The following is a 22656-nucleotide window of genomic DNA, read 5'->3' as shown; positions in this document are numbered from 1 at the left end:
TAGCTCTTAAAATAGATCTACAATATATTTTATGTTGTTTAATTTTGCATGAACAAATAGCAGTATAGCCTAAATTACATATTTTTAAAAGATTATCATTCAGCCTACCTGCACCATGTGAGAGGTTTCTCGGTTGATCCGCGGTAAATCCACTTAAGCACTATATTCCATTTATAACACTGCAAACTTGACTTCGCAGGCATCATTAAACGCAAAAGGCATTTATTAAGTGTTATACCTTGAATGCTGCTGCATAATGGGATGTTTCTCTACACAACTGTAAAAGTGCGCTTTTTAGCAAATGAAAGCAAACATTCAAAGGGTTCTGCGTTTTGTCAATTTTAGCTTAAATGTAGGCTAATAATAATAATAATAATAATAATGTTAATGAATAAATTTAAATATTATTTATAGTGTAGCCTGCTGTGGGACTGTGCAGTGAACTATTTTTTTTTATTAAAACATTTTTGTTAGACTACATCTTCCCGAATAACCAATGTGAAAATAACTTGCAGTTGATTCTCTGTTAAAATTAAATTAACAGCAAATTTCTTCTGCGTTTTTTTTTCCTTTTAGAGCTCAAGAGAGTTGTGTTTAAAGAATTAGTTAACCAAAACATGTTATGAATTAAGCTGCTCCTCTCATGTCACTCACTTTTCTCCCTTGAGAGTAGAGTGCGCCTCCATCGCCCTGTGCGTGTTTTAAAGGCTATTTACGGGCGCACCTGACCTGACGCGGGACCGGATCTCTGGACTAGGACTATAGCTTTAATCTCACAATTTTCATAATTTAATTGCTATGTCATATATTTTAAAATATTGAAGGTTGGAACGACGGGAGTGTTAGTAATTAATGACAGAAGGAATTTTCAGTTTTGAGTGAACAATCCTTTATAAAAACTGGGGGGGCACAAATTCTTTCTGAGGGGGCATTGCCCCCCTTTGCCCCCCCGTAGCGCCGGGCCTGGAGTGAACTGTTAAGAGAGTGAAGCTCGTTCAGGAGGACAGATTCATTGCATCGGCGGGAGTGTTCATGCTGTGTGCTGACGCTGCATCGGACTGACGGTTCGCGGTGGAGGACATCGATCGCGGGACGGACGACGATCGTGACGGCTGCAGGAAAGCCAGGTACTTTTGCAGTGTTTTCTTTTTGCTCTTATAAGAGTGAAGAGGCCATTTTGCAGTTTCAAAGGCCACTACGCACCCGAGCAACATAACAGGCCTGCATCGAGGGTGGGTGAGACTGTATATGTGTGTGTGTGTGTGTGAGAGTGGGCCCACTTTCAATATTTCAGTGTTGCAAAAGTGTTTATTTGCTGTTAACGGTTACAAGAAAGAGAAAAAGGTGTTATTTTTACATTTATTTAGAGAATATTTGCTTTGAGATTCTATAATCTGAGATATGAATGCACTAAATAATTGTGAGTAATCTAAATCATTCAAGGGTGAATTTACAGTTTTAGTAAGGGAGCGTCTAAAAAGTGCACCAAGTCACAAAAGTGTAAAATGCTTATTGCTTAAGTGATTGGGGTCCAGTTGTTGGATACTCAAACGGTGTTTGCTTACTGAAGGTTAATAACTGTTTCTCTTTACAATTAGTGTTTTATCTATTGTGTATTGATATAAGGTTGTATTAATAATTCATATCTTATTATAAATAGCATTATAATTATATTTATACCTATAATATCACCTTTATAAATAACAAATACCTCTATACTCATCTTTATTTTAATTTGTTTATAAATAAATTTCTATTTGTTTATAACTTAATTTGTTTTGCTTACTTATTCATTGAAGTTCTCTAAAAGTGGTATCTGATTAGGGGGAGTGAAATAATAGTCGAGAGGCTGAACTGTAGGAATCCGGTGCTCCACCCTATAGAGCTTAGGTCAGGACAAAGCCTAAGAGGGCAGGGGGCGCTACACTTATGAGTTACATGACACAGAGATGGAAAAATTACTAATTCTGCTCAATTTTGTCATTTTCACTTAGGGGTGTACTCACTTTTGTTGCCAGGGCTTCAGCTATTATTAGCTGTATTTGTAGTTATTTTGAGAGGACAACACATTTACACTGCTATAAACACCTTACACTGACTACTATTCATTGTGTCATAGAGTCATTTCTGCAGTGTTGTCCTATGAAAAGTTATAAATAAATATTTGCAGAAATGGGAGAGATGTATATATATTGTAGCGAGGCAGAGGGAAAACACAGACACTGTCGCATAAGTTACAAACAAGTCCCCGGAGGGCGCTTTATTTACAAAGTAAATGGTGTGCAAATACGGTGCTCTTCTTGATTGTGGTGCTCTGGTGCTCCGGGGATAAGGTGAAAGATAGTGAGAGTTCAGGTGCTGGATCGTCATGAGCTGGAATACGCTGTGGGAGAGACAGAGAGACACAAGCATTAGCACAGGGAGTCATCAGTGAATGAAGCTCGTCTTCCTCCTGTGTGGGGTTGGCTTTTATGCCTCTCCGGCTAATGAGGTCTAGCTGTGAGCGATCCGGTGCTGATGAGGTGCCAGCTGGGGTGAATATGAGACCAGGGTGACGGGGCATCAGTATACTTGCTACAATATATATATATTTATATATATATATATATATATATATATATATATATATATATATATATATATATATATATATATATTAGCGAGTCTGCTGATACCACGTCGCCCTGGTCACAAATCCACCCCAGCTGGAAAACTCATCAACACCGGATCGCTCACAGCTGGACCTCATCAGCCAGGGAGAGATATAAGCCAGCCCCACACAGGAGGAAACTGAGCTTCATTTCCACATGACTCCCTGCGCTAACGCTTGTCTCTCTCTGTCTCTCCCACAGCCGAATCCAGCTCGTGACCGATCCAACACCAGAACTCTCACCAGTCTTCACCATCTCCCCGGAGCACTTGAGCACGCACCCTTAAGAAGAGCACTCATTCACCACCTTTTCACTTGTAAATAAAGCACCCTCCGGGGCATTGTTTGTAACACCAGCTAACTGTGTTTGTTGTTTCCCTCTGCCTCGCTACAACTGGTGGAGAATGCAGGCATTGCAGAGGGAAAAATTCAGAAGAAACACTTACCAGTAAGAAGAAATAACCGCTGAATTTTTCTTTGTGTTTGTTACAGACAGGCATCCGCTCTCTCTCTCTCCCACGCTTCCTCTTACTCGGCTGTCAACATCCCGTCGCCATGTCTCTGGAAGAGGTACTGCTCCACCTAGCGGAGATCTCCAGTAAACAGAATTCCATCTCTGAGCAACTTACAGCCAGACAGGATCGACTGGAACAACAGCTCCGCCAGGCGGCCAGATACCATCCGACTCCCGAAGTGAGTGCGCATCATCATCTCACTAAACTCAGCGACCTGGATGATATTGACGCATACTTACATACTTTTGAAGTCATTGCCGAGAGAGAAGGCTGGCCGAAAGAAAACTGGGCGAGAATGTTGGCTCCGTTTCTCACAGGAGAAGCACAACGAGCATATTTTTCACTAGAGACACCCAAAAATGAAGACTACAAAGCGTTAAAAAAGGAGATATTAGCCAGAATGGGGCTCTCCACAATCAGCGCAGCACAACAGTTTTCCCAGTGGTCTTATGACGAGAAACAGCCAGTACGGACTCAAGCAGCTCAACTTTCTCGCCTAGGAAGACTATGGTTATTAGGAGGAGATCCTTCGGCGGTCCAGGTCGCTGAGAAAGTGATTATTGAGAAGATGATGCGAGCTTTACCCCGACGTTTGCGAACACTCACCAGCATGCGAAATCCTGAGTCACTGGCCACCCTGGTGGAGGCGATCGAGCTGGCTGAAGCTCACATCGCCAGAGATAATGGGGAGATAGCGACTCTGCCACCCCGGAGGGTAAGTGCACCATGGCGACCGGTGGAGGGTACAGCACGACCAGGCGGCAGACCAGTGGTCCCCCTTCATGTCCCGGTTGATGGCAGACCTCTGTCACCTCCTCAAGGTAAAACAAATAAAAACCTCAGTATACCATCCACAGACTGACGGCCTTGTTGAGAGGTTTAACAAGACTCTGAAACAGATGCTCCGACGGGTGGTGGCAGAGGACGGGCGCGACTGGGACCTCATGATCCCGTACGTGTTGTTTGGAATCAGGGAAGTTCCCCAGGCCTCCACAGGTTTTACCCCCTTCGAACTGCTGTTTGGCCGACAACCCCGAGGGCTATTGGATGTGGCTCGTCAAGCCTGGGAACAGGAGCCAGCCCCCCAGCGGTCGGTGATTGAACACGTACGGGACATGAGAGAACGCATTGAGAAAGTCATGCCCATCGTCAAACAACACCTGACCGAAGCCCAGCGCACCCAGCAGAGATTGTATAACCGGCCCGCCCAACCCAGAGAGTTCCACCCAGGGGACAAGGTGATGATACTCATACCTACCACAACCTCGAAGTTCCTCGCATCCTGGAAGGGACCATACACGGTGGTAGAAAGGGTAGGGCCGGTAAATTATCGAGTCCGTCAGCCGGGACGAAGACTGGAAGAACAGCTATACCACATCAATCTCATGATGAAGTGGGTTGCAGCTCCAGGTCATCTCGTTGCCTTCACTGAAGAAACTCTTCTGGTTGTCCACATAGGTGAGCAACTCTCACCAAACCAGAAGGCGGAGCTGCAAGCCTTGGTTGGTCAGTTCAAGGATGTGTTCTCGGAGAAACCGGGCCGAACCACCATCATCCAGCACAACATTATCACTCCACCTGGCACCATTGTCCGGCAAAGGCCTTATCGAGTTCCAGAGGCTCGCCGGCTGGCTATCGACGAGGAGATCCAGAAGATGAGGAGGTTAGGTATCATCGAACCATCCCGTAGCCCGTGGTCCAGCCCAATAGTGATGGTCCCCAAACCCGATGGCACCCTCCGTTTCTGCAACGACTTCAGCAAACTCAACGAGATCTCCAAGTTCGACGGATACCCCATGCCTCGGGTGGACGAGCTGCTGGATAGGCTGGGTGGAGCCCGATTTATCTCCACCATCGACCTCACCAAAAGCTACTGGCAGTTACCACTAAGTGAAGACGCCAAGGAGAAAACCGCCTTCTCCACACCCGGTGGGCACTGGCAATACCGGGTTCTTCCCTTCGGGCTCCACGGGGCCCCAGCCACATTCCAAAGAATGATGGACATCCTGCTGAGGCCCCACCAGCCATATGCAGCAGCATACCTGGACGACCTCATCGTCCACTCAGAGTCATGGGAGGAACACCTATCCCGGTTACGGAGGGTGCTCTTAGATCTTCGACGGGCTGGGCTCACAGCTAATCCCAAGAAATGCCACCTGGGTCTAGCCGAAGCCAGATACCTCGGGTTCCACATTGGAAGAGGTCTCATACAGCCACAACAAAACAAGGTCAAAGCACTACAAGAAACTCCACAACCCACCACAAAGACCCAGGTACGTGCATTTCTGGAGTTAGCGGGCTACTATAGATGTTTCATACCTAACTTCTCATCCATAGCCAGCCCTCTGACAGACCTGACCAGAAAGGGGCAGCCGGAGAGGATAAGATGGACCAAGGAAGCCGACGACGCGTTCCGAGCCCTGAAAACGGCCCTCACATCCTCACCGGTACTGCACGCACCTGACTTCGGCTGCCCCTTCATTCTTCAGACGGATGCTTCCGACTCGGGCCTGGGCGCGGTCCTCTCCCAGGTCCACGGCGATGAAGAACATCCCATCATGTACGTGAGTCGGAAGCTTACCCCCGCAGAGACCCGCTACGCAACGGTGGAGAAGGAGGCCCTGGCGATCAAATGGGCAATCCTGGAGCTAAGGTACTATCTCCTTGGCAGGAAATTCACTCTGGTGACCGACCACGCCCCGCTACAATGGATGGCTACAGCGAAGAACAATAACGCTCGGGTCACCAGATGGTTCCTGTCGCTCCAGGATTTTAACTTTGACGTCCAACATCGAGCCGGGGCCTCCCCTGAAACGCAGACGGACTCTCACGGCTCTGGTCAGGATGGGCAGGTCTGTCAAAACATTCTACCCCCCCTCTCAACACACTGCTCTTTCTTCGCAGAATACCCAGGACCAGGACGACGCTAAGGGGGGGAATGTAGCGAGTCTGCTGATACCACGTCGCCCTGGTCACAAATCCACCCCAGCTGGAAAACTTATCAACACCGGATCGCTCACAGCTGGACCTCATCAGCCAGGGTGAGATATAAGCCAGCCCCACACAGGAGGAAACTGAGCTTCATTTCCACATGACTCCCTGCGCTAACGCTTGTCTCTCTCTGTCTCTCCCACAGCCGAATCCAGCTCGTGACCGATCCAACACCAGAACTCTCACGAGTCTTCACCATCTCCCCGGAGCACTTGAGCACGCACCTTTAAGAAGAGCACTCATTCACCCCCTTTTCACTTGTAAATAAAGCACCCTCCGGGGCATTGTTTGTAACACCAGCTAACTATGTTTGTTTTTTCCCTCTGCCTTGCTACAATATATATATATATATATATATATATATATATATATAACCTGAACCTGAATACGGTATTCGGAAAGGCACGAATAGCGTGTTTTTACGAATACTTGATTCGAACAAATACTTGAAAAATTATTTGTATTCGGGAGCAAGAAAAACACTATATCAAAAAGCAGCGTTTCCTCATGAGACCACAGTGCATGCCCGCGTGAGTGAGAGAGAGAGAGAGAGAGAGAGAGAGACGCTCAGTCAGTAGTCGGAGGGCGGGGCAGAGAAAAAAGGTGTCTGGCACAAGCTTCTCCACAGCAACAGACACTACTTCACTTCAATACTTCACTGCATAACTATTTTTGTTAAATAGATTTTTGTACCCTAATTGGGTTCCAAAGGCAGTTTTTAAACTTGTAGCGGAGTTGAAGCGGAGTTTGATCGGGATATTCTATTACGCTGCATTATTGACGTCTGCAACCGGGTGCTCTGTTTATGCAACGTTAGCTCTGTTAGCGCGGTAATTTAGACAATAGACTGTTGACAGAGTAACGTTAACGTTCGTTTATAAAGGTTAAAACGATGCTTTTGCAGTTGTGTAGAATAGTATGCACTTATGGGAGTTATATGGTACGTCTAAATAACTGTCTTTTGCAGACAGCAAGATATATGCTATAGGCTAGTTAACCTTAACATAGCTTCCCGTCACTTTTTATTAACTTGAAACTCCTCATACATTTGGGCACCCAGAAAAGGGTTCTGTGTGGAAGCATTTTACAGTCAGTGGTGCTGCAGATAAAACAAAGTAATACTGTATAATGTGTGCAAAAGTGAAATCAGCAGAGGCAGAGAAATTAAACATCTGTCAACATCTTCTATCCATAATCATTCATTCATTTCTTTTCGGCTAAATCCCTTTATCAACCTGGGGTTGCCACAGTGGAATGAACCACCAATTTATCCAGCATATGTTTTACGCAGTGGCTGCCCTTCCAGTTGCTACCCAGCACTGGGAAACATCCATACACTCTCTTTCACACACATACAATAGGGACAATTTAGCTTACCCAATTCACCTGTATTGCATATGTTTGGACTGTGGGGGAAACCGGAGCACCCGGAGGAAACCCACGCCAACATGAGGAGAACCCAGTCGGGCTCGAACCAGCAACCTTCTTTCTGTCAGGCGACAGTGCTACTCACAACCTTCTATGTAATGTATTATCACATGCACTAAAAGCATCCTCTCCTGATACTGTCTGTGAACCCCCCACAAGCATCAATCCCCTCAATCAGCACAGCTATGTTCTGCTAAATCCTCCACAAGCACCAAACCATCAACACAACCACATTCTGCCCCAGCAAGTCAGTTTCAAACATAAAAAAAACAAACAAACAAACTTTGTGTCTTTTTTGTGGCAGGCAGATGATAATAGCAGGGCTGTATCTTTTAGTATTATATAGAATACTTTTGTTCTGCCAGATCTCCCAGGCAGGGTTTATTTAGATTTATTTAGTTAATATTAGTTTTTGGAATTCTGTCCATTGGAAAGAAGTTCTTTCAGAAGAAGAACAGTTTTTTGAAGTATTATTTGTTTTTATTCTGTCTATTCAGTGTCCTTCAACAAGAACGGTGGTGGTGGGGTTCATAATATTCACAATGGTATTTTATTAGTTGTTGGTTTAACCATGGATGAGGTAATGGCTTCTATGTTATTATCTTTCAATGACATTTCTTGTCACATGTTCAAAAACAACAGCCAATATTGCATATCTATAATTTATATAATGGGTATAATTAAACAATACTTTCACTATAACGTAAATTAGAAGTGTAATAGAAAAAATATATATTTTTGCGCCATTTTGAATTTTACTCGAATACAAATACAAATACTTTTCCCCCCTCAACAAATACAAATACAAATACCGGCTGCTCCGCACATCCGTAATATATATACATAAATTGTTGTTGTTTTTGTTATTATTATTATTATTTTATTTAATTTTACACCCTTTGATTTATATTTGATTATTATATATATTTTTATTTTATTAAAAAATGCCTGCAAGTATACAAAACTAAGTAATGTCATAATATGAACTTTAAAGTTCAAACAAGCTGCAAAAATAAACAAAACAAAAAAAAATATATGCAATACTTTCTGAATTAGTGCTTTTTAATAAATACTTTGAATAGAGGTTTACCTTTAAAACGTTTCTTTAGAATGTCTGATGAAAGTCAGCGCCAATATTTCATGGCTCCATATTACTGTCGATTACTGTCACAACAATGACTATTTTGATAACTGCTCATTTAGGCTATTTGATTTGTTGGCACGCTGTCTCAGTTATATTGTGTGATAGAAGGATTTGAGTTGAGTCCATTCAGCATAATTCCGCCTATCACAGCTTCTGTTAATGTGCAAGTGTCTCAATGATGAAGACAATTTGAATTCTGTTTTTTGCTCCACTATGAGCTTGGTTAGCCTACCTTTGAATGGATGGTTCTCGCGGTATTGCCGTGATAAGGGACTGTCCTAGGAAAACTGGGATATCTGATCACCCTTATGGGTGACTAAAACAGGGCTATTCAATATTCTGATTGGGCTACAGCCACTTTGAGCCCCCAGTTTAGCATCAGCATCACTGTTTTTGAACAGCAGTGAACCGAAAGGAATATTTCACATTAATGACGAGAGAAAGCATAACGCATGAGTCGTTTCCCGCGTCATATTGCAAATTAATTCTTCAGCCAATCAAGGGCCCCCTTTTTCCATGTGCCCTGGGGCTTCAGCTTCACCTAGCCCTTATGTTAATCCGGCCCTGCTCACATGAATATTTTAAAGAACATTTAAAGACGGAAAAATATTAAAAAACATTAAGGGGAATTGAGAAGGCAAGATCAAAATGATTTAGAATTATATTCTATAAGTATACTTCAAAAATAATTATGCAATTTAATCTTTACAAAATTTACAATCTATTTAAAGTGTAATTTACTATAAAATGAACACAACAGTTATTTTATGTTCTCTCGTGTGTGTGTGTGTGTGTGCGTGTGTGTGTGTGGTCCTGTTATTAACTACAGTTGGGACTTTATTGATTGATTGATTGATTATTGCTTCCCATGATAAAAAACACCACATAAATTGCACTGATTGAAAAAAATTGTCACTTTCTTCACCTCTCATGTGTTTGCAACACTACTTTAAAAATCTTTGAGACTTATTTTAACTCCTATACATATTTTGTATTGTGGTAATAGATACGGATGTGTCGGTTTGTGTGTGTGTGTGTATGTTTAAATATGCTTGCTGTAGATCTTGACATTCAAGCTGACATTTAGGGAAATTTTATTTTCACTGACATTTCCTGAAAGACATGGTGAGGATATATATTGGGATTTTGTGCATATGGATGTGTAACATTTGCATCGCTAACAAAATTATCTTTGCAGTCTGACACTTGTGAAACATATTTTCCCCTCTATTTTTCATCTCTCACTCTTCTATAAGAAAAAAAAAAAAAGATTTTGCTTAAATGTCATGCAAGCCAGTGTGTGTACATACTCTGTCTCTGCTTTTGAGGCTTTTCATTGTCCTTATTGCTTGCTATTTGGTGTTGGTGGTCTTGATGACCCAGGCCATTTGCACCGTGCTTCCAAAGAGAGGTAAACAATTGGTGATTGAATTATCCTGTAATTAATAGTGTTGATCTACAGTAGTCCTTGCAAGTCCTGAATACAATGATATTTTTGTTTTTGTTAAAAAGTCATATTACACACTTAACCACCATGAGACAAAATTATTTTTGTTGTGATCTGTGGGCTTCAGGTGCCATCATGTCTTAAAAATAATCTTATTAATTTGCTTGTTAAAACTACATAGTAAAAATGAGATTCTCGAGATTTTCCTTGGGACAACTTAATTGTTTTAAGTTCAATCCACCTAAATTTGTTAATCGATTTGTATTGGGACAGCATGAATGTATTGTTTGGAAGCCTACATTTTTTTACAGTGTACAATGTTTACTTGAAATAATTTTTACGTCATCTCAAAATATGTATGTAATAAAAAAAGATTGTTCATTAAATGTGATTCAGCTTTGAGTCAATAAAATGATCTGAACATATACTCATGATCTGAATCAATATCCTACCCTGTTAACTGACTATACTGATAATCAAGTAATACTGGATGCTGTTGAATTTAATTGAGAAAATTGCTTCAGTTTTCACTGAAGGTTATCCATGGTGTCAGAAAGTAAGCCACGTTCACAACACCAGCCACACATTCCCAATTATTTACAGTGGAGAGCTGGGGCCTCATGTCTCAACACTGCGTACCCACACAAAAACTTTGCTTACACCAGGTTTCACGCTCACGTTTGGATTTACTAATGGTGAAAATAACATGAGAATGTTTGTTGGTCCGCACCAACGCGTGGTGGCATTTGAAGGTGTTAGACGAGGAGCACAGATGCTCTTAATTATGAAGGTCATAAATAATATAATAACACTAATACTACGGTAAGGCATTTTAGAATGACCAAAACAACAGTTTAGATGTTTTACACTGTGCTCAGTCTGCTGGTTTGTCCATTCACACACATTTTCATTATCACATGACTTCTTTTCACACAATCACATGACCTTTTTTAATGCGCATACTGAAATTTGTGCTGTAAAAGTGTTTCCATCGTAGTTTATGCGCATCTTTACTTATCGAATAAAAAGATAAGTAACTCAGTTATGCGCATAAGTTCTTTATAAGCATTTTCAAAATTGATGGTTGATTCAAAATTGATTTCCATCAACTCTTTTTTATGCGCATAGGCAAAATGCACATAAAAATAGGTGGATGGAAAATAGCTAATGACCGCTTGATTTCCAAAAGTCAAATAAATTTTATTAAACTATCAAAATTACCATATGTTATCCATATCAGACAGAAGACAAAAATAGTAGTTAATAGTTACAAAAAAACAACAACATGCAAATAAAAACCCTTCAGCCTTCAATTTTTTTTTATTTTTTTTTTATAGAATTTGTGTGTTTACGTTTCTGTCAACACTGCAATAGTGCCAGCTGCAGCAGATTGATTTTATAGCACCAGCTTATACCTTGACACCTTTACGGCAAATACATTAAATATAAATACAGGCCACAACTGAACATTGGGTATGATCAATGTCAGAGTGCTGGTCTCCAAAATTAAACCAAGAATAGACTTGTGCTGAAAACCCTGTGCCCACCAGCACTTTTTAGCTGAGGTTAATATTAAATAAACTAATTACTGTTGCTCTTTTTTGTGTTGTCAATATGCTCGGGTTTACATAGGCCTGTTTATAGGTCACTGACATTCTTATTTTGGGGGCTGTGGGCTAAAAGGTTTTAAAAGGTGGTAGAGGAGCCAATTAAGGACATGATAAAGGATTATTATGAAGTTTTTTTTATTGTTTCATGGATCGTTTATCTAGTTATTGATTAAATCAACTATGGTCAGCTATAGGTTGATAAAACAGGTCTTGCCGACAGTGAATTACTACATTTATGTAATTTAAGGCAAATTCTTTGTTAAATTGAATTAATACATACAACTTTGGGTTCTTTTATTCTGAAATTTTGTCCAGACATTTTTTGGCCAATAACTACCAATAACACAGAAGTGAAGAAAAATGAACAAAACAAAACAAACAAACAAACAAAAAAAAAAATGGGAAGCAGATATTAAATTTAAGAAATGGTTCTGTGCTTCTTGGTTAAAAATTATTTTTATTTTTATTTATTTATTTTTTTTTTAGAATTTAAAGGGATTGATTTTAGTTTTTAGGGTTGCATTTTTCTAAAATAAAGTATTTTAAAATCATCTATGAAAAACAAACTGACTTGGATTTTAAAAATATTGATCCATCACTTACATTTCATTGGTCTGCTTTTGCACAATAGTTTTAAAGGACTTGTAAGTAAATTATTGCAGAACAAAAATGAGTTTTTGCTGATGCTAAAAAATGTCACGCGACCGACAATTTCTTAACTCCACCATGTGACTACTTACATAAACTATCTCAGCCCCCAATCTGTTAGTATTTCATCCATTTGAGTTTCATCACTTCTTTATTTCACCATGGCTCACCGCTGGACAGCAGTTCTTCTCACCCTTCTTTCACTGAGCAGAGCACAGGTCAGCGAGGCCCCATCTGGATCTTGCAGAATCGTCTGTGATCCTTCATCAGACCGTCCAGTTGACCGAAGCAATGGACTGGTTATCCCCCTGTCCTCTTCTGCCGCAGGGGCTCCAGGTCCAGTTGGACCTCCAGGTAAAGCAGGTCCTCCTGGACCCCCTGGGCCCTCAGGTTTGGGCTCCACCAGTAAGGGAGGAGTTGCGTTCAGTGCTGTGCTTCAGGACTCCTTTAGCCAAAATGTAGTGCTGAAGTTTAAAGATGTGATTACTAACATAGGATCTGCTTATGATGCCTCGAGCGGGACATTCACCTGTAAAACAGCTGGAGTTTATTACTTTAGCTTTCACATTGTGAAGACAGGACAAAACTTACGAGTGGACATGCTACTTAATGACAAATCGGTGAGTTGAACTCATTATCGTGAATTACCTTCATGATATTACAATTTAAACTCCAAAAATAGAATGCTTATAGTGTTAATAAAAACAGCTCACTCAAAATGCAGTAAAAACAATAATGTTGTGAAATAGTATAACAAAACAGATTTTATTGTTACACTGTAAAAAGTGCCTGGTTACTTAAAAAAAAGAGTAAACATGTTGCCTTAAAAGCACTTTACTTTTTAAGAATGTCAATAAACCAATTGACTTTTATAATTATGCACATAGTTTGTTGACTTAATAATTATAAAGCAATGAGTTTACTTTAAATGCAAAGCCAACTTAACACTTTTTACAATGTAATACTGATTATTGCTTTAGTCTTTGTCAGTGTCACACAATGCTTCATGATATATATATATATATATATATATATATATATATATATATATATATATATATATATATATATATATTTGCAATTTTAGATTCATGTTCTTGCAAGCAGTGCATATTAAAGCTGAAGTAATGTATTAGAATGCTAAAAAAATAGTATTTACACTACTTTTTATAAATATTTTTTGCACACCGTTAAAAGGGTGTTGATATGAACGTTAAGCAAATTAATTTCTTTATGGAAAAAGGAAAAAGACAACAAATATTATAAAAGCTACTATAACTGTAACCCCTTTTTTTTTCCAGAATTAGATAACAATAAGAATGAAAAAAATAAAAAAATGTCTAATTTTTTGAATGTGTTTAAACATATTTAATTTAAAATGTCAGATAATCCTCTAGTGCTTTTTGGTCACCTTGCGTGTGTGTGTGCATGCTTGTGTGAAAGCAAGCAAACAAATAAATAAATAGATTAAATAAATAGGTTAATAAATAGGCAAATAAATGTAATAAATAAATAGGTAAATGTATAGGCAAATAAATACATAGGTAAATAGGTTAAAAATATTGGTAAATAAATAAATAATTAGGCAAATAAAGAAATAGATAAATTAATAAGTGAATAAATTAATACACAGGTAAATAGGTAAATAAATAAGTTCATAAAATAAATAAATGAATAGGTAAATAAATAAATAGCTAAATAAATTGGCAAATAAATAAACAGGAAAATAAATAAATAGGTAAATAGATAAACAGGTAAATAAATTAATAAAAACAAATAATCAATTATTACATTTAGTATTAAATGAAAATACACACACACACAGACAAAAAACACAAACACACACACACACACACACACACACAGACACACAGCATAGCTGCTATGATAAAATAAGGACACACTTGGGCAGATATAATAAATGTGGTGATTTGTGTTGTAGGTTGTGAGTGCAGTGGCTGTGGACCTTCTCCATACAGACACGGCCAGCAACAGTGTTGTGCTTCAGCTGAAAGCAGGAGATCGCATTTATCTTCAGCTCAACAACAGTGACCTGGGCAAGAGGGACTCACAAAGCCGCCTCAGTTCCTTCTCTGGTTACCTGCTATATGAGATTTGAGGCTAACATCATTCTTTTCTGCTTTAAATTCCTTCTGTCAGTTGTAAAGGAGACCACTTTGCATTCAGACCGCAGCTCCTTTTCTTGAATAAAGAATAAATTCTATGGCAATCTGCCTGACTGAGACTTTTTTCATTGAATGTTGAATCAATTCTTCCATTTTCTAAAGTCGAGACCTTGCTTCACAGGGCACTGGTGCAGATATTACACTTGGACTTCAGGGGCATTGAGGACGACACAGTGAGTAACAACAGAGATATACACACTCAGAAACTGCACCTTGGTCTCGGCACATTAGCAGCAATGAAAAGAAAAAGGCCTTCAGATCAGATTCTGTGTAAGAGAGTAGCGGGACCAAATCCAATCCTGCATTATTGATTTCACTTAACCTATAGAGCAGACTGGATGTAATGCACTTGATATCAATGTGTTATAAAAGCGAGGTAAAATGCATTAAAGATTGTCAGTGTATAGTGAAATATCAGTTGGTTCCTCAATAGACAAGGCCTTTCAATGATTTCAGCAGACTTGCATCTTCTTTTTGTCACGTGACATAAAAGATGAGGAACCCAATTGCAAGAAAAACAAAGTCTTTTAATATAGTTCTCACAAATAGACAGAAAATTGGTGAGTGGCTGGAGGCACTGAACAGGTGAATAATATAGTGGTGGTCTGGTTCGGCAGCACTGATCAAATGTTCATAAAACTCATCAACAGACCAGATAACACATTCGTCATAGAAGAGACCAGGATGTCTCAGATGTACTCCATCAACAGAGCGGATCACACATTCATCAGGAAGAAACAGGAAGCATCAGATACTGCAACATGGAATACAACCAGACCACTCACCACCAGCGAAGAGAGGAGCCTGACAAAACACAAAGAACCGTGAGCAAAACAACGAACTGACAACGTGAGACAGGAACGCTGAACATTTATAGGCACAAAAAATGCGCTACACCTGTAGCGCGCTGATTATCAGCCGAGCGGCGCTACGGAACAGTTCCGGTAACAAAGATCATGTGACCGCTCAGCTGATGACATGAAAACAAACACCCACTGACAGCCACGCGACACCCACATAAACACAGAGAGAGAAAGGCACACTTACTTAGAAACACGTATCATAATAATGAACTGTCACACAACGCAGACACTTCAAATAAGGAGCAGATGAATCCACAACCGTGACATTACCCTCTCCCCTAGGGACGCCTCCTGGCGTCCCCAGACGAGCCTACCTGGCGATTGTAATCATCGATAAGAGAGTGGTCCAGTATGTCCCCGGCTGGAACCCAACTTCTCTCCTCCGGACCGTAACCTTCCCAGTCCACCAAGTACTGAAATCCTCGTCCCCTCCGTCTAGAGTCCAGAATGCGCTTAACCGAATAAGCAGTCTCCCCATCTACGAGACGCGGCGGGGGGGGAACTGGTGTGTGCGGATTAATTTCCGTATGAAAAACGGGCTTTACTTTGGATACATGAAATACGGGATGAATTCTCCTGTACGCTGGAGGTAATTTGAGGCGGATTGCCACTGGACTAATGATTTTAGTGACAATAAAAGGGCCAATAAATTTAGGAGCTAACTTATTGCAAACGGTGCGGAGAGGAATGTTTTTAGAAGAAAGCCACACTTTTTGACCGACAACGTAAACGGGAGGCTTAGACCGGTGGCGATCGGCTTTAGCCTTGGTGCGCGTCCCCAACCGGAGGAGGGTCTGTCTGGCCCTGTTCCAAGTGCGACGGCACCTCTGGACAAAGGCGTGAACAGAGGGAACCGCGACTTCGGATTCCAGACTGGGAAAAACTGGTGGCTGGTAACCTAGACTACACTGAAACGGAGAAAGGCCCGTGGACGACACTGGTAACGAATTATGTGCGTACTCCACCCACGAAAGTTGCTGACTCCAGGAGGAGGGATTCTGCGAGACCAAACATCGCAATGTGCGCTCAAGATCCTGATTGGCTCTCTCGGTCTGGCCGTTACTCTGGGGATGAAAACCAGAAGAAAGACTAACAGTGGCCCCCAATAAACGGCAGAATTCTCTCCAGAATCTAGAGACAAACTGAGGCCCCCTGTCAGAAACCACGTCCGTCGGGAGGCCATGAATGCGAAAGACATGATCAATGACAGCAACCGCTGTCTCTCTGGCTGATGGTAATTTGGGCAGAGAGATAAAATGAGCAGCCTTCGAGAACCTGTCCACCACGGTCAAAACTACCGTGTTACCGTTAGAGGATGGAAGACCCGTAACAAAATCTAGCGAGATGTGTGACCAGGGTCTTGAAGGTACTGACAGCGGTTGAAGGAGCCCAGCAGGTGGGCGATTGGAAGACTTAGAAACCGCACAGACAGAGCAAGCCAATATAAAATCGCGCACATCACGAGCCATAATTGGCCACCAGAATCGTTGTTTGATAACGAATAACGTGCGACTCACCCCTGGGTGACAAGCTACCTTGGAGGAATGACCCCACCGGACAACGTCGGACCGTAATTCCTCCGGCACGAATAACCGACTCGGTGGGCATCCAATCGGGGGCGTTACCCCATTCAAGGCTGTGCGAACCCTCGACTCGATCTCCCAGGAAATGTTCGCTACAACAATCCCCTGGGGAAGCACAGGATCAGGTGATGACGTGCGATCCGACGGGTCGAAAAGACGTGATAATGCGTCAGGTTTGATGTTTTTGGAGCCTGGTCTGTAAGAGATCGTAAAATTAAACCGTCCGAAAAATAATGCCCACCGAGCCTGCCTGGAGTTTAATCTTTTAGCGGATCTAATATATTCAAGATTCTTATGATCGGTCCAGACGATAAAGGGCACCCCCGAGCCCTCTAACCAATGACGCCACTCCTCCAAAGCAAGTTTGACGGCCAACAACTCTCGATTACCAATGTCGTAATTTCTTTCAGCAGGAGATAATAGATGAGAGAAATACGCGCAAGGATGGATCTTGCCATCCGAGGAGGAGCGCTGGGACAGAATGGCTCCGACCCCAACCTCAGACGCATCGACCTCCACCACAAACTGCCGGGAAGGATCAGGGGCAATGAGGATCGGGGCTGAAACGAAGCAGCCTTTTAGTTTGGAAAAGGCAGCTTCAGCTGGACTGGACCACCTGAACGGCATCTTGGAGGAGGTCAAGGAAGTCAGAGGTGCGGCGAGCTGGCTGAAATTGCGAATAAAACGCTGGTAAAAATTGGCAAAGCCCAGAAACCTCTGCAGGGCCTTACGGGAATCTGGGGTTGGCCAATCTACCACAGCCTGAATCTTCTCTGGATCCATGCGCATCCCCTCGACTGACACAATATGTCCCAAGAACTGAACCAACTGTGCATGAAAAACGCATTTCTCCGCCTTGACATAAAGCCCATTCTCTAACAGCCTCTGCAACACTCGCCTGACGTGTTGAACGTGTTCCTGGAGAGAGTGAGAAAAAATCAGAATGTCATCCAGGTAGACATAAATAAACTGATCTATCATATCTCTCAACACGTCATTGACGAGTGCCTGGAAAACAGCCGGAGTGTTGGAAAGGCCGAAGGGCAGAACGCAGTACTCAAAATGCCCTCTAGGGGTGTTAAACGCTGTTTTCCACTCATCCCCGGGTCTTATGCGAACCAAATGATAAGCATTGCGGAGATCTAACTTTGTGAAAAAGTTCGCCCCCTGCAGGCGCTCGAAGGCCGAAGACATCAACGGCAAAGGGTAGGTATTCTTAACCGTGATGCTGTTCAACCCTCGATAGTCAATGCATGGGCGAAGGGAACCATCCTTCTTTTTCACAAAAAAAAATCCCGCCCCCGCCGGTGAAGAAGACGGGCGGATGATCTTGGCTGCTAGAGAATCAGAAATATATTTCTCCATGGCCTCCCTCTCTGGAACAGACAGTCTAAGTCTATAGCACAGTCATAGGGACGGTGAGGAGGTAGAGAAGCAGCCCGGGACTTACTGAACACTCTCTTCAGGTCATGGTACTCACGGGGCACGTTTGACAGATCCACCTGCTCCTCCTGAAACACAGAACAAGGAACAGTGGAACAAGCAGACAATAAACAAGACTTATGACAGCTCTCACTCCATGAAAAAACTGCACTGTGACCCCAGTTAATGTGGGGCTTGTGTAGGACCAACCACGGATGTCCCAAAATGACAGGATTATTAACAGATTTAGTAAGAAAGAAAGAAATGTTTTCAGTATGATTTCCTGAAGTGACAAGTCTAATAGGAGCTGTGATGTGTGTGATGGTTGGAAGAGATAATCCGCTAAGTGCTTGGACTGCTATGGGTGAGGAAAGAGGAGAGAAAGGAATTTTTAACTTATTAACTAAATCAGAGTCAATAAAGTTCCCTTTAGCTCCTGAATCAATGAGCGCATAACAGGAATGAAAACTTGAATTAAATCCCAACTTAATGGGTAGAGATGTGGTATTGGGAGAGTCCTTTCCAGTCATAATCTCTCCCACCAAAAAACTCTTACCATTAGGTGAATTATTGTTCTTGACCGTGCATAAGGCTGCAAAATGCCCTGCAACCCCACAGTACATACACAAACCCCTTGTGCGTCGGCGGTGTTTCTCCTCCGCTGAGAGGCGAAATCCTCCCATTTGTCTGGGCTCGGATTCTGGAACAGGAAGTGTAGCCTCCGAACAACCGGTCTGTGAAGCCAAACGTTGTGAACGAAGCTCTCTGTGGGCACTCCTGCGCTGAAGGCGATTGTCCACCCTTATGGCCAGGTTAATGAGACCGTCCAGTGTCTTGGGAAGCTCCAAAACGTAGATCTCATCCTTAATACGGTCCGCCAGTCCGTGAAAGAACATGTCCCACTGCGCTTCGCTGTTCCACCTGCACTCGGCCGCCAGGGTGCGAAAGTCGATGGAATATTCCGCCACACTGTGCTCCTCCTGACGGAGCTCAGCGAGTCGTCTGGCTGCCTCTCTCCCCGAAGTCGCTGGATCGAAAACCACCCGGAGTTCCTCCGAAAACGCTTTAAAAGACACACAACAGGGAAGTCTCTTCTCCCAGACCATTGTTCCCCATAATGCAGCTTTGTCCGTCAGTAAGTTGATTAAAAATGCCACCTTGCTCGCCTCAGTGGGAAAAGATGAGGGCTGGAGTGATATAAAAAGATCGCATTTGGTAATGAAGGATCTGCATAAATGGGGTTCACCTGAATAACTTTGTGGTGGTGGTAGTCGTGGTTCGGAGGTCCGTGAACTCTCATTAAAAACAGGACTGGGTGGTAGTTTGACTGGAGACACTGACAACGTGGATCCGGCTTGGAGACCCGAACTGAGTTGCTGAACTTGATTAGACAGCTCGGTGATTTGATTAAAAAGTGCTTGGATGGTCTGGCTGGAAACCTCCATACTTGCTGGGTTCAAATCTGGTCAGTTCCTTCTGTCACGTGACATAAAAGATGAGGAACCCAATTGCAAGAAAAACAAAGTCTTTTAATATAGTTCTCACAAATAGACAGAAAATTGGTGAGTGGCTGGAGGCACTGAACAGGTGAATAATATAGTGGTGGTCTGGTTCGGCAGCACTGATCAAATGTTCATAAAACTCATCAACAGAGCAGATAACACATTCGTCATAGAAGAGACCGGGATGTCTCAGATGTACTCCATCAACAGAGCGGATCACACATTCATCAGGAAGAAACAGGAAGCATCAGATACTGCAACATGGAATACAACCAGACCACTCACCACCAGCGAAGAGAGGAGCCTGACAAAACACAAAGAACCGTGAGCAAAACAACGAACTGACAACGTGAGACAGGAACGCTGAACATTTATAGGCACAAAAAATGCGCTACACCTGTAGCGCGCTGATTATCAGCCTGGCGGCGCTACGGAACAGTTCCGGTAACAAAGATCATGTGACCGCTCAGCTGATGACATGAAAACAAACACCCACTGACAGCCACGCGACACCCACACAAACACAGAGAGAGAAAGGCACACATACTTAGAAACACGTATCATAATAATGAACTGTCACACAACGCAGACACTTCAAATAAGGAGCAGATGAATCCACAACCGTGACACTTTTGTGTCCTTTTTAAGCACAAAAGGTTAAAGTGACATTTCACCCAGAAGTAGAAGTTCAGTCAACCTCTTTTTCTGTCAAACCTGTTTGAGTTTCTTTCTTCAGTTGAACAGTATTGGAGACTAGCAGACATTGACTTCGTGTTTTCTCTCTTATTATTAATTTCAATTAAATCCATGTTTTCAAAATTCTTTATAAAAATCAAATTTTGTGTTCAAAAAAAGAAACATCCGATGCTGTGTTAACACTAGAGTTTGTTGTATGGTGCGATGCAAATGGGTTGGATTAAAGAGAATGAAAATGACGTTAAATGCATTGTATGACACAGCGCTAAGTAAAGTGAAATATCGAGCTAAGGCTTAAATCTGAAAGTGCACCGTGTATAAAACTTTTGATTAATCTATAAAAGAGGTGACTCATAGTGGTTGAATCGTAGGGGTAATGAGTCTTTAGCTGGTGTCAGCGTGACATCGATACTGAACTCAAGCCCCGCACAACTAAAGTTTATTTTTGCAAAAATACCTCAGCATTATCACCCTAGCCTTGTGCTGTGTTCCCGGCATTTTTCTCACAAGTGCTTCATCAATCTATACGCTTACAACAATAGGGAATTCATAGGCTGTTTTTTAAAGGAAGGATCAGAAAAGACTTGATGTATAAGACTCTGTCAGAGCTTGACAAAAACTTTAGCAGTACACAGTTCATGGATCAGTTTCTTACTTCATTTCACAAGTGTAAGTGCGATTAAAATGGTTGCCTCCTTGTTTTTTTCTAGCTTGCAAATTATGTATTTAATTGTGTTTTGTTTCTTGTAATTTCCTGTACTGTATCCGAAATGCTCTGAAATGAGACATAGCTGTTCACAGCAAGTGAGCCACAAAACAGATTTTTCAATAGGCTACATTTGTAGCAATATATTTTTAAATGCAAGCTATTATTTAGGGGGGAGCGGAGAAGGAAACAAGGGGAGGGATTGGAGGGTCAAACCAAGGGGGGTTCCGTGGGTCAGGTGCCCTGGCAGGAAGCCAGGGTGTAGCCAGAGGATCTGTCCCAAGTAGTGGTAAGGACCACCAGGGAGGAGCGAGAGGGATGTAGTAGACACGAGGCAGGGGGTTTTAGGAGAGCAGGCGGGACTGGCGGCAGCTGGGCTGGAGCCGGCGGGACTGACGGCAGCTGGGCTGGAGCCGGTGGGACTGGCGGCAGCTGGGCTGGAGCCGGCGGGACTGGTGGCAGCTGGGCTGGAGCCGGCGGGACTGGTGGCAGCTGGGCTGGAGCCGGCGGGACTGGACGCAGCTGGGCTGGAGCCGGCGAGACTGGAGGCAGCTGGGCTGGAGCCGGCGGGACTGGAGGCAGCTGGGCTGGAGCAGGCAGGACTGGAGGCAGCTGGGCTGGAGCCGGCGGGACAGGAGGCAGCTGGGCTGGAGCCGGCAGAGCAAGGAGCCCGAGCGAGGTCAGCAGAGCAAAGAGCCGGACTGGAACCGGCAGGGCATGGAGCCGGACTGGGGCCGGCAGGGCAAGACGTCTGGGAGGTGCCGGCAGGGCAAGACGTCTGGATGGCGTTGGTAATGCCAGGAGCTGGGCTGGGACCGGCAGGGCAAGGAGCCTGGGTGGCGCCGGCAGGGCGAGGAGCATAGGTGGCGCCGGCAGGGCGAGGAGCCTGGGTGGCGCCGGCAGGGCGAGGAGCCTGGGTGGCGCCGGTAGGGGGGGGAGCCTGGGTGGCGCCGGCAGGGGCGAGGAGCCTGGGTGGCACCGGCAGGGGCGAGGAGCCCCTGCGCTCTGGGGCTGGAGCCGACACTGGCGGGCGCTCTGGGGCTGGAGCAGACACTGGCGGGCGCTCTGGGGCTGGAGCAGACACTGGCGGGCGCTCTGGGGATGGAGCCGACACTGGCAGGCGCTCTGGGGCTGGAGCCGACACTGGCGGGCGCTCTGGGGCTGGAGCCCTCCAATTCCTTAACGTAACGCTCAACTAAGCGGTTCCGTTGTTTATAACGATAGTAAACAGGAACAAAAACGGGTGTAGAATCCAAGTGCAGATT

The 22656-nt window shown here is 43.3% G+C and overlaps 1 protein-coding gene across 1 annotated transcript; it reads left to right on the top strand.

The window, feature by feature from the left end:
* The first annotated feature begins 12527 nt into the window (after positions 1-12527).
* Positions 12528-14663, top strand: c1ql1 (complement C1q like 1). The gene is given in 2 exon segments (NM_001386265.1): positions 12528-13053; positions 14376-14663. Coding segments are annotated over 2 exon segments (636 nt in total). The 5' UTR covers positions 12528-12594; the 3' UTR covers positions 14553-14663.
* Positions 14664-22656: the final 7993 nt, after the last annotated feature.

The sequence above is a fragment of the Danio rerio genome, chromosome 20 (genome assembly GCF_049306965.1).
Source record: "Danio rerio strain Tuebingen ecotype United States chromosome 20, GRCz12tu, whole genome shotgun sequence".
Classification (NCBI taxonomy): Eukaryota; Metazoa; Chordata; class Actinopteri; order Cypriniformes; family Danionidae; genus Danio; species Danio rerio.
This window is presented reverse-complemented; position numbering and strand designations above follow the sequence as displayed.